Genomic DNA, 15297 nt, shown 5'->3' with positions numbered 1-15297 from the left:
CAGCTCTGGCTTGTCAAGGCCTTGAGAAACCAAGGAAACTAACCTTGCCAAGGAGAAACCTTACCACTTATCTTACTTAGTACATTGAACCAAATATTTATATCACATGCACCACTTTGATAAATTAGCTGGAATATTTACTAAGAACAATTTTCAATAACATGGTGGCGCATCTGCAGAGGAACAGAAGGAACAGAACATTTGAAGCCAGGTGTGCCCACAGTCTGACCATGACAGGACCACTTGTGATCTCCTAATCTTTAAATGGCTATGTAAGGCTACAGACACATATCCATGTGAGTTATACTACAGGATAGAAATTAACTAAATTATTTTGTCAGGTAACATCCTAGTGGCATGTTTTATTTCTCTTCTGTATTTTTTCACTAAAAGCAGGTAGCATATCTTTTTAGCAATTGACTCAAAGGATTATAATAATTATTTCATTTCTATAGCGCCAACATATTCTACAGCTCTTTACATTCAGTATAAAAAAAGGTGAAACTCAGAACACTGGAGTACAAAGTATGTTTTCCATGTTTCATCTGTTTTATACAGATCCCCATAGACTTTAGTAGGCCACTATACTATATGGAGGGTTGTGGGGGCCATCATACTATGTGTGTGGGACTAAGGAGGCCATCATGCTCTGTTGGGGTGACTGTGGGGGCAACCCTACTGTGTTTGGGGGGCACATTTGTTGACATCAAACTTTATGAAGACCATTTAAGGGGTATCTTAGTACGTGATAACAGGGGCTTCAATAAGGGGAAAATTATTTTTAAAGGGCTGCAAAGTTGAGACATATGCTCTTCTGTGACCCTGTTGAATATTATTATTTTTGTTTGGTGGGGGGAGGACTAGTGCTATGGGGTACCACTATTTCTATATACAGCCCTGTATCTATTTCTCAACAAATACGTATTTCAAGTTCTAAAGGTTAGAATTATGTAACAAAGTGACCAGAATATAAAAAAACATCCATGCAGAGCATCCAATATATAGAAAATGTTATCACATTGTAGGCAATGAAAAAAAGAGTTACATTCCTCCTAGGGATTTATAATTGCCCTGTTAGGTCCCAAGAGGATTGTATTACACACCCGGATAATAAAGGGGAATTGGTGATTAAGAACAAAGCTCTCATAAGCAGCTGCTCATATCATTCGCACATACATAATGTACGGTAAATGTTACTGGAGGAACGAGAGAGAAAAAGGAACAGTAGCGGGGACAAGGCAGAATAGACTGCCTGCTAATAATACCACTGCACACTACCAGTGAAATGATAAAAACTGACAATATTCAAGTATACAAATAAAGAATGGGATGGGCAGTAATTACAACTCATTATTAGTTTAATACCTTGTCTGTGGTTATGGGGTGGCACCAAGCTAGAACTGGAACTGGACGTGGAACTCGCTGGGCTTGGCTGTCCAGACTGTAAAGAGTAAAATAAAAATCAGATCAATTGCATGTTACATTTAAAAGAGACACTTTCGGGACAATATATATATATATATATATATACATACACACACACGTACACATACATACATACACTGGGTACAATAAATGAAGTCACACTTTCCCCTATCCCGAAAATCCGCTGCCTCGGAATAACCATGGATTCTGACCTGTCCTGCCCTGTTCAAAACGCACATCCAAGCTCTCGCCACCTCCCGTCGCCTCCAACCCAAAAATATTTCCAGAATCCATTCTTTCCTCAACCCTCACTCTACCAAAATTCTTGTACACGCCCTAATCATTTCCCGCCTCGACTACTGCAACATCCTCCTCTGTGGCCTACCTTCTAACACACACTCACACCACGCCAGTCTGTCCTTAATTCTGCTGCCCACTAATCTCTCTCCTCGCTACACTCCTGCTTCCCCTCTTTGCAAATCCCTTCACTGGCTCCCAATTTCCAAGCGTATCCAGTTTAAACTACTAACACTGACCTACAAAGCCATCCATAACCTTTCTCCTCCATATATTTCCAAACTAATCTCTCAATATCTTCCCTCATGTAATCTCTGGTCCTCCCAAGATCTCCTTCTCTCCTCCACGCTTATTCGCTCCTCACCCAATCGCCTCCAAGACTTCTCCCGAATATCCACCATCCTCTAGAATTCTGTGCCCCAACACATCCGGTTATCCACCACATTTGGATCATTCGGACGGATCCTGAAAACTCATCTCTACAAAAAAAAAAAAACTTACAGCCTGTAATGACCACCTCAACACCATTGGAGCTACTGCAACCCCCGACCTACTGTCTCCTTCCCCACCATCCTGTAGAACAGTGGTCCCCAACCTTTCTGATCTTGAGAGCCACATTAAGCTTAGAAAGAGGGCTGCGAGCCACATCCAGCACTGAGAGAGAGTCGCGAGCCACATCCAGCTCCCACCCTCTTCATAGTGGCAACCAAAGCTCCCATTACAGGTATAATGATAACCAATGCTTTTCCACAGAAATCACTCCAGAGCTGAGATCCTGAGATCCAGGGGTTCCCACAATACCCCCATTCAGTATTCTCTCAACACACCGTCACATCCAGCTTTGAGCACCTCCTCTAACAGGTAGTACAAACCTCCAGCATACCATACCTAAAACATCTCGAAACCCCTAAGACCAGTAAATGTGCATCCAGATCAGCAATTCTGTGCAGGGCTACTCACAAAAATTCACCATTTTGAGATGTGGTCTTGATATCTGTTTGCTAGACCTAGACCTAATGCATCAAGCTGGCAGACAGTCGCGAGCCACAATTCATGGGGCTGCGAGCCACATGTGGCTCCCGAGCTACAGGTTGGGGAACCCTGCTGTAGAATGTTAGCCTGCAAGGGCAGGGTCCTCGCCCCTCTATCAGTCTGTCATTGTTAGTTTACTGTAATTTGTATGTAACCCCTTCTCTTGTACATGAGGTACAGCACCATGGAATCAATGGTGCTATATAAATAATAATAATCATAAGGGTACTGGACAGATTGGACCTTTATTACACAAATGATCGTGAATATGCATTCAGCATTGTGATGGGGGTAATACTTAAGAAGTGTCAGGCAGGCGAGGAGCTTACAGCGCGCCCTGTCAGCTCGTCTCAGGAATATTTTCATTAGGATTACATTGTCAGTAAATCCAGCGGAGCCTGGAGACTGCAAGTAGCGAGGAAGCAGTGAAAAGCCCTAGAGCTTAGCTGCATCTTTCTGCACATACACCAAATAAGCCCAACAGTTGCTGCACCCTGTAAATCAATCCACTGTTACTGTTCATAATGAGCCGGCAGATTTACAGCCTTCCACAGCCTTTTTCTCACAATTAGAAGATGCTGGCCTGCTAGCATAATCAGGTGCTCACGTTTCTAGCAGCAATATTATGTGGAGTTTCTTTAATTATCTCGTAAAGGGGTTGTCCATTTCTTCTTTAAAAAAAATAAAAAAAAGTCTAAAACAAGAACCATAACTTGTTAAATGCTCCGATGCTGCTGCTCGGATGGTCCCTGCAAGTCCAAAAGTGATGACATTGCATTCACTGACTCAGCGATGATACTGGCATAGATACCATGTAGCCGCTGAATACAGCTAATATATTGCAGCTATTACATGAATGATGAACATTAGAGAGTAACCATCATTTCGTTTTTATTTCATAAATCAACAATACAAATAAAAATAAGCAGCTTTATAATATATCTTATCAGAGAAATCTGCTTCTTTCTCCTCTTCCGATTCTCAATTCAAGGATAATAACTGTAAAATCTGTATTCAATGATTTTCCCATTGCTGGATAGAAAATGACAGTTGGTGCTTTTAAAATTCTATGGTGGGTGGGGGGATAGCCAGAGCTAGGGTCAAGCCTAGACATTCTACTCATTTTTCAAATGAATGATCAGTCGAGGAGGTGAAAGAAGCAGATTTTTCTGATAAGATACAGTCGTGACTAATAGTGTTGGCACCCTTGAAATTGTTTCAGAAAATTAAAGCATTACTCACAGAAAATTACTACAATTATACATTTTGCTATGCACATGTTTATTTCCTTTGTGTTTATTGGAACAACACAAAATAAGTGGAAAAAAAGGAAAATTGGACATAATTTCCCACAAAAACCCCAAAATGGGTGGAACAAAATTGTTGGGACCTTTGCAAAAGGTGAGGCTCATAGAAACTCACCTGTGGCAAGTAAAAGGCATGGGCAATATGAAAATCCCACCTGAAACCAGATAAAAAGGGGATAACGTGTGTGCCACACTAAGCATGGAGAACAGAAAGAGAAGAGAACTATATGAGGACTTAAGAACCATAATTGTTGAACAATATAAACAATCTCAAGATTACAAGTCCGTCTCCTGGAGATGTTGATGTTCCTTTATCCAAAGTGTGCAACATAAATCAAGAAGTTTACAACCCACGGCAGTGTAGCTAATATGGACGCGGACGGCAGAGAAAAATTGATGAAAGGTTGCAACGCAGGATAGTCCGGACACTGTATAAGCAGCCCTAATCAAGTTCTAAAGAAATTCAAGCTCTCCTGAAGACTCAGGGTGCATCAGTGTCAGCACAAACTATCCGTCGACATTTGACTGAAAGTAAATGTTATGTTAGGAGATCCAGGAGGACCCCACTGCTGACTTAGAGACAAATTTTTTTTTACTTCAGTTTGCCAAAATGTACATCAGCAAGCCAAAATCCTTCTGAGAAAGCGTCTTGTGACAGATGAGACCAAGATAGAGCTTTTTGGTAAAGCAAATCATTCTACTGTTCATCGAAAACTGATTGAGGCCTACAAAAAAAAAAAAAAAAAAAAAAGAACACAGTACCTATAGTCAAATACGGTGGACAATCAAAGATGATTTGGGGTTGATTTGCTGCCTCTGGCATTGGGTGCATTGACTGTGTGCAAGGCATCATGAAATCTGAAGATTATCAAAGGATTTTGGGTCGCAATGTAGTGCCCAGTGTCACAAAGCTGGGTTGGCTTCCTAGGTCACAGGTCTTCCAGAAGCATAATGACCCAAACATATTTCAAGAAGCACCCAGCAATAGATAGAAACAAAGCACTGGAGTCTAAATCCCTTTGAACACCTGAGGAGAGATCTTAAAATTTCCGGTGGGAGACGGCACCCTCCAAATATTAGAGACCTGCAACAGTTTTCAAAAGAAAAGTGGTTCAAAATTCCAGTTTAGAGGTTTAAGAAGCTTGTTGAAGTTTATAGGGAGCGATTACATGCAGTTGTTTATGCCAGTCCATACATAAAACTGCATTCTTTTTAGAGAAACAAATATTTAGCTTAGAAATCAAATACATAAAAAAAAAAAATCACTCAGCTTGATTTTCATGTGGCACCCATCTTTCATGGTCTGGCAAGAGCAATTGGAATACAAACCTCCTTATAAATATATAAGTAACTTAAAGGTAGTTTACAAAACTAATAGAGACATTTTATATGAAGATATAGATAGATAGATAGAGATAGATAGATAGATAGATAGAGATATATAATTTCACCTACATATTAGTGCCTTTCATGTGGAGTTTATTCTACATCTTTTTAGACTTGTTTAACCAAATATATACATTTTAAAAAATTACATGGGGTTCCCCATATTTTATGAAACCAACAAAGGTAAAGCAGATAGTTGTGGGCTGATATTATCTGGCTTGGAAGGTCCTTGGTTATTGGGCCCTTCCCAGCCTAAAAATACCAGCCCGCAGCCTCCCCAGAAGTGGAACATCACATTAGATGCGCAAATTCTGTTGCTTCTAATGCAGTGCTGTTCAAATCCAGAATGAGTCTCATCAGGCGTTTAATGACGGAATCAGGAAACGTCAAGGGAAGCGATGTACCATGTTGGACTTATTTTCTAATAAACTGATGAACGAGGAAAAACATCTTGTTTTTATATCGCTCTTTTCATGTTTTTCAGGTTTACAATTGTGGACTACGTCGGACTCTCTGGACTACTTCAGACCTGCTTGGGTGTTTTGTTGTTTTTTTTAAATAAATTGTTAAGCCAGGGAAAGTGCCAGGGAGTATTTATTCAAATAAAGTATTTTTTGTGGGGGTGTTTTTGTGTTTTTTTTATTACTGGGTTAGAAATAGGGGTGTCTGATAGACACCTCTCCATTACTATCACCAGGGCTTGATGCCAGTTGTGATTTTTGACAATTCACAGTTGAAATCAACCCCAAAGGCCCATTGATCAAGTAGGTAATCCAGCTCAAACAGTCCCATTAAAACTTTTAATTTTATTGAAAAATTCTTTAAGATGAATAATCCATTCAGCTTAGAAATCACAACCCCCAATGTGAGAAGAATTGCGTGGGCAAACGCGTTTCGAACCTTTCGGTTCTTATTCCTTTCATGCAAGGACTAAGAACCGCAAGGTTTGAAACGCGGCTGCTCAAGCTATTCTTCCCACATTGGGGGTTGTGATTTCTATGCTGAATGGATTATTAATCTTAAAGAATTTTTCAATAAAATTAAAACTTTTTTTAAGGGACTGTTTGAGCTGGATTACCTTCTTGATCGATAGCTTTTCCTTGCTGCACTGCAGTTTCCGTGCTCGGAGTCCTGGATGCCTAGATGGGTCAGCTGACTTTTTCGTACTTTCTTATGCCAAAGGCCCATTTCCCCAATTGCCAATGCATCGGCGCAATCGGGAAGAGTGAGGGCAAAGCTCCAGAATTGGAACATCTAATGTGATGCGCCACTTCTGGGGCAGCTGTGGGCTGGGGTTTTTAGACTGTGAAGGGCCCAATAACCATGGACCTTCCCAGATTGATACTATAAGCTCACAGCTATCTGCTTTACCTTTGCTAGTTTCATAAAATAGGGGGGAGACCAGACGTAGTTTCTTTTATTTATTAATTAGGTTAAACAAGCTCAACAATAAACTCCACATGAAAGGTAGTAAAGGGTGCAAGTTTATAATATGGACGGGGTTGTGAAATTATATATCTGCAGGATATCGATCTATTCTCTTTGTTATAATTCACAAAAATTGCCCATAAATAAATATATCCCTAAACAGGGAAATAAAGACCACCAAATAAATACATCTATATCACCTCTTTGGAAATCAAAATAAATGTGATCCCAAAACCAGTGGTACTTTTGTTGCTAAAATTTATTTTCAACAATTAAAATGACTCACAGTAACAGAAAAAGTGCTGGAACCAATAAAGAGGGACACAAAAACCATAGGAAAACATCCACAATAATATTTTAGCACAACCAATAATCGTAACTTACTATATGACCTTGTGTAATATGCAAGGCAAGAATACCTACTGGGGGAAGAGGGCTGACAAGTATGATGCCACTTCGGGCGACTCCCGAAGAAGCATCTGGCGAAACGCGCATCGAGGCAGAGGGACGCCAAGGAAACAACACACAGCACACCATAGGTAAACTTATATTTACCCTATTTACCAGTGGCATCATACTTGTTAGTGTATTGTACCACCGCGGGGACTTTATTAAACACACCACAGGGTGTTGGTAATTAGGCACGGTTGTGCTATCTCTAATTTATAAAGTCTTACCATTGGCACTTCAGCCCTCTTCCCCCAGTAGGTATTCTTGCCTTGCATATTACACAAGGTCATATAGTAAGTTACGATTATTGGTTGTGCTAAAATATTATGGTGGATGTTTTCCTATGGTTTTTGTGTCCCTCTTTATTGGTTCCAGCACTTTTTCTGTTACTGTGAGTCATTTTAATTGTTGAAAATAAAAATAAATTTTAGCAACAAAAGTACCACTGGTTTTGGGATCACATTTATTTTGATTTCCAAAGAGGTGATATAGATCTATTCTCTTTATTCTCAGGGTTCGGGATGTGAATTTACTGTGCTTCGCGGATGCCATTTCTTGGTTCCTTTACAATTGTGTGTAAAAACTGGACAGCATACGCATGGTCCGTGTGCCCTCCGTTTTTTTTCTAGCACCCTTTGACTTGCATTGGCGAGTCTCGACAAATATACGCGCCCACTCGCAGCATGCTGTGATTTTTCCTCAGCCAGATTACAGCTGAGAAAAGACTCACATATCAGCACTGTCCCACTGAACATTGGTCAGAGTGTAATGTGATTTTTTACCTCGCATTGAACTTGTCAAATTTAAACATTAATGTGAGCGAACCCTTACTCTTTGCAAGCCAAATTTTCCTTTTCCTTTCTAACTGCACTCTATAATTGGACGGATATACTCCTTTTAATGGTGGTCTTTTATAAACTAGGAAATCTGAAAAGAAGCCTCTGCTAACCAGAGCAGAACTAGTGCTAGAAAGTTACGTAGGGTTAGCCAGAACTGCTTAATAATACACCACTTGATTTATAATATGTACTTATACTAGACATTGATAATGGATGTCTGACACAAAAGCCATAACCAAACAGAGGTCTGAAAAGAACAATGTTATTTTACTATGTCTCGCCTTAATTATAGGCTTTGTCAAACCTCCTCTGGATTTACAATACATATTCCTCACTATAAATAAAACAAATGGGACAGACTGAAGTTCTTTTATACATAAAAATGGCCTGAGGCCACTTTTTTTTTTTATTTCACAGACAAATACGGTTAAAAGTTCCCCAGACAGTGCTGCGTAGCTAGATATTCAAGAATCAAAGATGGCTTCAAGGCAAACCCAGCAAGCATTTTCCGTGATCTCGTAAATCATAGGTTATTACTTCAGATGAAGAGAATAATACACCAACCTTAAAAGCAGAGAGATTGAATAGTTATCCATTCTCCAAGCTGCCAGGACACTAAACCAAGCAAAATTGACTTACGGTATGTGAAATGGTAGAGCACTTTAGGCCTTTGCTCACAGTCACTGGGCACACAACCTGACTCAACAATCGGACCATGTCTCAGTGAAGGCTCATGTTTCATCTTAACACAAGATCATAATTTAAAGAGAATCTGTCAGCAGGTTTCTGAAACCCAATCTGATCGACACATGTTGTAGAGGCAGAGACCCCGATACCAGCAATGTACCACTTACAGGACCGATTGCTGCATTTTTGATAAAAATATAGATCTTACGGTTCTCTGAATGCTGAGCTCTTTCTAACCTCGCCCACACCACTGATAAGCAGCTTTCTGTATATGCACAGTGTACGCAGCTGTCAGTCAGTGTTGGGGTGAGGTTACACAGCGCTCATGAATACAGAAGACTACATGGCAGCATGTTTACTAGTTCTATAGTGATTATCTCCTGCTGTTAAAACCGTGATTTTATCAAAACTACACCAAGCAACACAGTAAGTGACACATCGCTGGAATTATTATTATCATTATTATTTATTTACATAGCACCATTAATTCCATGGTGCTGCACATGAGAAAAGGGGTTACACACAGGGTTACAGATATCGTTAACAGTAAACAAATTTACAATGACAAACTGGTATAGAGGGGAGAGGACCCTGTCCTTGTGGACTTGCATTTTACGGGATATTGGGGAAGAGACAGGAGGTCGGGGGTGCTGCAGCACTGGTGGTGGTAAGGCGGCAGCTCGGATGGTTGGTGAGGCGGCAGCTCAGGTGGTTGGTGAGGCGGCAGCATGGTTATTGCAGGCTGTAGGCTTTCCTGAAGAGATGGGTTTTCAGGTTCCGTCTGAAGGATCCGAGGGTTGTGGATTATCGGGACGTGTTGAGGCGTGGAATTCCAGAGGATGGGGGATATTCGGGAGAAATCTTGGAGGCGGTTGTGTGAGGAACTAATAAGTGTGGAGGAGAGTAGGAGGTCTTGGGAAGATCAAAGATTACGTGAGGGAAGATAGTGGGAGATTAGTTCAGAGATATAGGGAGGGGACAGGTTGTGGATGGCTTTGTAGATCAGTGTTAGTAGTTTGAACTGGATTCGTTGGGGAGTTGGGAGCCAGTGGAGGCATTTGCAGAGGGGAGAAGCAGGGGAGTAGCGAGGAGAGAGGTGGACTAGCCGAGCAGCAGAGTTGAGGACAGACTGGAGTGGTGCAAGGGAGTTAGCGGGGAGGTCACAGAGGAGGGTGTTGCAGTAATCGAGGTGGGAGAAATGAGGGCATGCACAAGAGTTTTAGTAGATTGTGGGCTGAGGAAGGGACGGATTCTGGCAATATTTGAGTTGGAGGCGACAGGAGGTGGCAAGAGTTTGGACGTGCAGTTTGAAGGACAGGGCAGAGTCAAGAGTTACCCCGAGGTAGCGGATTTCAGGTGCGGGAGAGAGCGTGATGCCGTTTACCATAATAGATTGATCAGGAAGGGGGATACATGAGATGGGGGAAAGATGATGAGTTCGGTTTGGTCTACATTGAGTTTTAGGAAGCGATAGTTGAAGAAGGAGGATATGGATGACACTCCGGGATTCTGAACAGCAGAGAGGCGACATCTAAGCCAGAGAGGTAGATCTGAGTGTCGTCCGCATATAGGTGGTACTAGAAGCCATGGGACTTTATGAGTTGTCCTAGGCCAAGGGTATAGATGGAAAAAAGTAGGGACCCTAGGACAGAGCCTTGAGGGACCCCAACAGAGAAAGAGCGGGGTGAGGAGGTAGTGTGGGAGTGGGATACGCTAAATGTGCAGTCGGAAAGGTATGAGGCAATCCAGGACAGGGCAAGGCCTTTGATGCCAAGGGAAGAAAGAATCTGCAGCAGTAGATAGGGGTCGACTGTGTCAAAAGCAGAGGAGAGGTCGAGAAGGAGGAGGATGGAGAACTGTCTGCTAGCTTTGGCTGTGAGTAGGTCATTAGTAATTTTGGTCAGAGCAGTTTCGGTGGAGTGGAGGGGACGGAAGCCAAATTGGAGGTTGTCAAGGAGAGAGTTAGATGAGAGGTGGGAGGAAAGTTGAGCATGGACATGTTGCTCAAGGAGTTTGCAAGAAAACAGGAGCAGTGGTATGGGGCGATAGCTGGGCATAGCAGTTGGGTCAAGGTTCGCTTTTTTGAGGATGGGTGTGATGGTGGCATGTTTGAAAGCAGAGGGGAAGGTACCAGAAGATGGTGATATGTTGAAGAGATGGGTTAGGGCTGGAATGAGCAGGTTAGTGAGGTTGGGGTCAAGTGCACAGGTGGTGAGGTGTGATTTGGAAAGGAGGCGAGTAAGTTCTCCTTCAGTGATGTTAGAGAGGGAAGTTATTAGGGAAGGGCAGAGGTGTGGTATATGGAGTGGTTGGGGTGATGGAACAGTAAAGGTTTGCCTTGTTTGGTCGATCTTGTGGAATCAGGTTCCTTCTCTACATTATGCTGCTTTCAAATTAGGTGGCAGAAACCTAAGTGATACAATCCATTTAAAATGGTAAATTTAGTAAGGCTAGATATACCATACAGGGTATGAAAAAGATCAACAAAATGGACACAGCCTACTACACAGAAAAAAACGTAGGCAAACCCTGAATATTATATTGAGTATAGTAATATGTGGACTGCACATTTGTTTCTCAGAAATCTTAAGCATGCCATAGACAAAATATTTTCCCAAATGCAAGTGGACTATTTTTATTTTTGATCCAAAGCACTAATTGTACACAATGGACACCCGCAAGTTACTCTATTGCTTTTGGGACGACCACTGCAGGCTAAATATGTAAACTAAGACCATAAAAATCAGAAAACTAGTAATTGGTCCTCAAGACTCCAAAACAAGAGTGAAAATACTTTTCAAAGTTCATAAACAACTAAGATGCTTAGCGCACTTATGGATAGGGCTGCACTATTGGGGACATCCTTCCGCCCTTCACTTTGCCGGCTCGCTTAGGGCAGAAAATCAAAGAAAAATGTATGGCCATGTGTTTTGGTGGGATAGTGATAGATCAAGTTTCTCAGAGCACTCCATTTGCCCATAAACAGCATTTTCGCTAGAACTATCCTGTGAATTTTTTTTTTACCCTAAAGTATGGCTCCTCTTAGACCAAGGTCCTCTTGAAGGACTAAGACAAAACTATGAATCAAATTTTGGAGCTGAAGAACTTCCTGTTGGGTTGAATCGTACAATAACTTGCGAGTTTGATGTGCTCACACAATCAGCACACAAGTCCATTGGTAGAAAAACACAGGCCCACTCATTCCTTCTTTTTAATGGTGTCACATTCTCCACCTAATCAGTGGTTAACTCAAGCAGACATACTCTGAATGAAGCACTTACCAGACAGCTTGGCCTGTAAATAGGTCTACTCCAAAAATGTGAATACCCTGTGTGAACACATTTACAGGTTGTTTCCAATACATTCCAGTAGCGCTTGTATTCGTTCCACATATATAGGAAAAAAATATTTTACTTTATAAATCAAAGGGGTATTATGTTAACAAAAAGTTACCCCCTATCCAAGGAATGGGTTATAACTAGAGTTGAGTGAATTTTGCAAAATTCGGTTCAGATGACGTTCAACGGTGAATATTGTATTTGCAATATTCGGCGAACATCATTGGAGTCAATAGGACTAAAGTTGATCAAATATACCCGGGACTGATTATGAAACATAAATTCTGCATGAATAGGGTGTAAAAATTGCACAAATATGGCAAATTCTGATTTGGCAGCCATTTCCGAACATATTCGTTCAAGACCCCCCACAATCTACAAAAAAGGACACTTTTGTCCCCCATTGGAGTGGAGCAGCAGTGTGCATGCTTAATTGCCAATTCATTCATTCTCTATGGGACTACCAGGGAAAGCCAGGCATATTTACACACTGCTACGCCATTCAAATGGGGGAAAAACTGTGCTGTTCTGGAGATCGTTTGGGGTCTCAGTGGTTGGATCCTAACCAGTCTCCAAGTCATCACCTATGCTGTGGATAACAATCTATAAGTACCTTACACCATTATTAACAAAACACAACCATTAACCTTTTCATTACCCTAGACTGCCAGAGATCTTGGCTATTACTATCGTAACCACAATAAAATCACAAACATTACTGTAGTACCATAACTGTTCCACCAAATATCTATAATATAACGCTGGGAGCGTCACTCTGTCCGAAGCCTTAATAGACTGCGCAGGCGTGACGCTCCTAGCGTTACATTATAGAAAAAATGCCGCCGAGAGCAGGGGGTCGGGAGCACGGGGACGCCGTCTACATATGTGCGCCCTGATTATGCAAATAATCCGCCGCCATAGTAAGTTTTTACTTACGCTATTCGTTTCGGGCGCCATTGTCTTGCTCCTCCTGGTGCCGGAATCAGCGCCTGCGCAGTCCGCGCTTTCCAGCGCCATTTTCTTGAAGACACACTGCTGTGTGTCTTCAAGAAAATGGCTCCGGAAAGCGCAGACTGCGCAGGTGCCGATTCCGGCACCAGGAGCAGCAAGACAATGGCGCCGGAAAAGAATCAGGCAGCGTAAGTAACAAATTGCTGTGCCATGAGGCTGTGGCACTTCATGCCACAGCTATTTGTTACTTACGCCACCTGATGGGGGTCATAAACATTTATGGAGCAGCGTATGGGGCATATGGATGGGAGCAGCACATGACAGAATATGGCAGCACATGACAGAACGGGGGTGCAGGATGGCAGCAGCACATGACAGAACGGGGGCGCAGGATGTGAGCAGCACATGACAGAATATGGCAGCACATGACAGAACGGGGGTGCAGGATGGCAGCAGCACATGACAGAACGGGGGAGCAGGATGGGAGCAGCACATGACAGAACGGGGGCGCAGGACGGCAGCAGCACATGACAGAACGGGGGTGCAGGATGGAAACAGCACATCAGAGAACGGGGGTGCAGGATGGAAGCAGCACATGACAGAACGGGGGTGCAGGATGGAAGCAGCACATGATAGAACGGGGGTGCAGGATGGAAGCAGCACATGACAGAACGGGGGTGCAGGATGGAAGCAGCACATGACAGAACGGGGGCACAGGATGGGAGCAGCACATGACAGGATGGGGACGCAGGATGTGAGCAACCAGTGACAGAATAGAGGCGCAGGATGGGTGCAGAACATGTCAGAATGGGGGCACAGGATGGGAGCAGCACATGACAGAATGGGGGCACAGGATGGGTGCAGCACATGACAGGATGGGGACGCAGGATGGAGCAGCACATGACAGGATGGGGGCGCAGGATGGAGCAGCTCATGACAGGATGGGGAGGCAGGATGGAGCAGCACATGACAGGATGGGGACGCAGGATGGAGCAGCACATACCAGGATGGAGACCATATACCAATATAAATGCTCGCCACCCGGGCGTAGAACGGGTTCAATAGCTAGTCTAATATATAAAGCGGAGTGTGTGTGTGTCCAGGATTGGCATCTGCACAGTCGCAGCTACAGCCACAAAATTTTGAACAGCCACACATTTGGACTCGAGAGTGTCATGGGCCATGTTGTGAGGCGAAATTTTAACCCCGCGCGTTCAAATTCAACAAACAATTTTGCCCCTATCTACATATTGGGGAAAAAGTGAAAGGAAAAGTGTTGGAGGCAAATTGACAGCTGCCGGATGTGAACAAGGGGGACTTAAAGAATGGAGAGTGATGGCGCCAAACAGTGTATACCGTACAGTTGCTAAGGTGGGGCCCCAACATGAGATACCACACGCGGGGATATGAACACACACATAAAATGAGCCACACTCTACCACGTGCTTGAACACATACCACCCTCAGCACACATTTCACCACACATACACCAACCTCGCCACATAAAAGTCGAAGCGCAAAACTCGCCACACGTGCAAAACTCACCTCATGGAAAACTCGCCACATGCAAAACTTGCACACACGGAAAAATTGCCACATGCACAAAAGTTGCAACACATGCAAAAGTTGCCTCACACAAAACTTGCACATACTCAAAACGCACCACACATAAAACTCGCCATGCGCAAAACTCGTCATGTGCAAAACTTTCTGCACACAACTTGCTACACTAACCTGTCACATGCAACTCGACACACAAAAAGTTGCTACACGCATGTCACCACATGCAACTCAACACACACAACATGACACATGAAACTCGCCCTAAACAAACACAAGTATGGTATTATCCTTCAAAAATACAAATCTGATTAATAAGCAGACAAACTACAAGAGCAACAAATGTACCATATAGGAAATACGGCAGCTGTAAGTCACATGACCTGTCTATTATGTGTATGTGTGAGCTAATATATACTGCCAGGGGGGAGGGCTTCCTGTTGGCTGGGGATTTATAAGGCTGCCAATTTAGCTTACAAATACGGAGGTAAAAATAATGACCAAATAACATGTGAATGAGGTCTAATACAGGAGGAGATGACATACAGGTACATACTATATACAGGAGGAGATGACATACAGGAATATACTATATAA

At 42.7% G+C, this 15297-nt stretch overlaps 1 protein-coding gene across 2 annotated transcripts in view; it reads right to left on the bottom strand.

Annotated features, from left to right (window-relative positions):
* The window catches only part of MLLT3 (MLLT3 super elongation complex subunit), a 367858-nt gene that overhangs the window by 110591 nt on the left and 241970 nt on the right, over positions 1 to 15297 (bottom strand). For both annotated transcript variants that reach the window (XM_069766027.1, XM_069766035.1), the window contains exon 7: positions 1366 to 1441. In XM_069766027.1, the coding sequence (XP_069622128.1) occupies positions 1366 to 1441 (76 nt within the window). The remainder of the gene's footprint in view (positions 1 to 1365; positions 1442 to 15297) is intronic.

The sequence above is a fragment of the Ranitomeya imitator genome, chromosome 1 (genome assembly GCF_032444005.1).
Source record: "Ranitomeya imitator isolate aRanImi1 chromosome 1, aRanImi1.pri, whole genome shotgun sequence".
Taxonomy (NCBI): Eukaryota; Metazoa; Chordata; class Amphibia; order Anura; family Dendrobatidae; genus Ranitomeya; species Ranitomeya imitator.
This window is presented reverse-complemented; position numbering and strand designations above follow the sequence as displayed.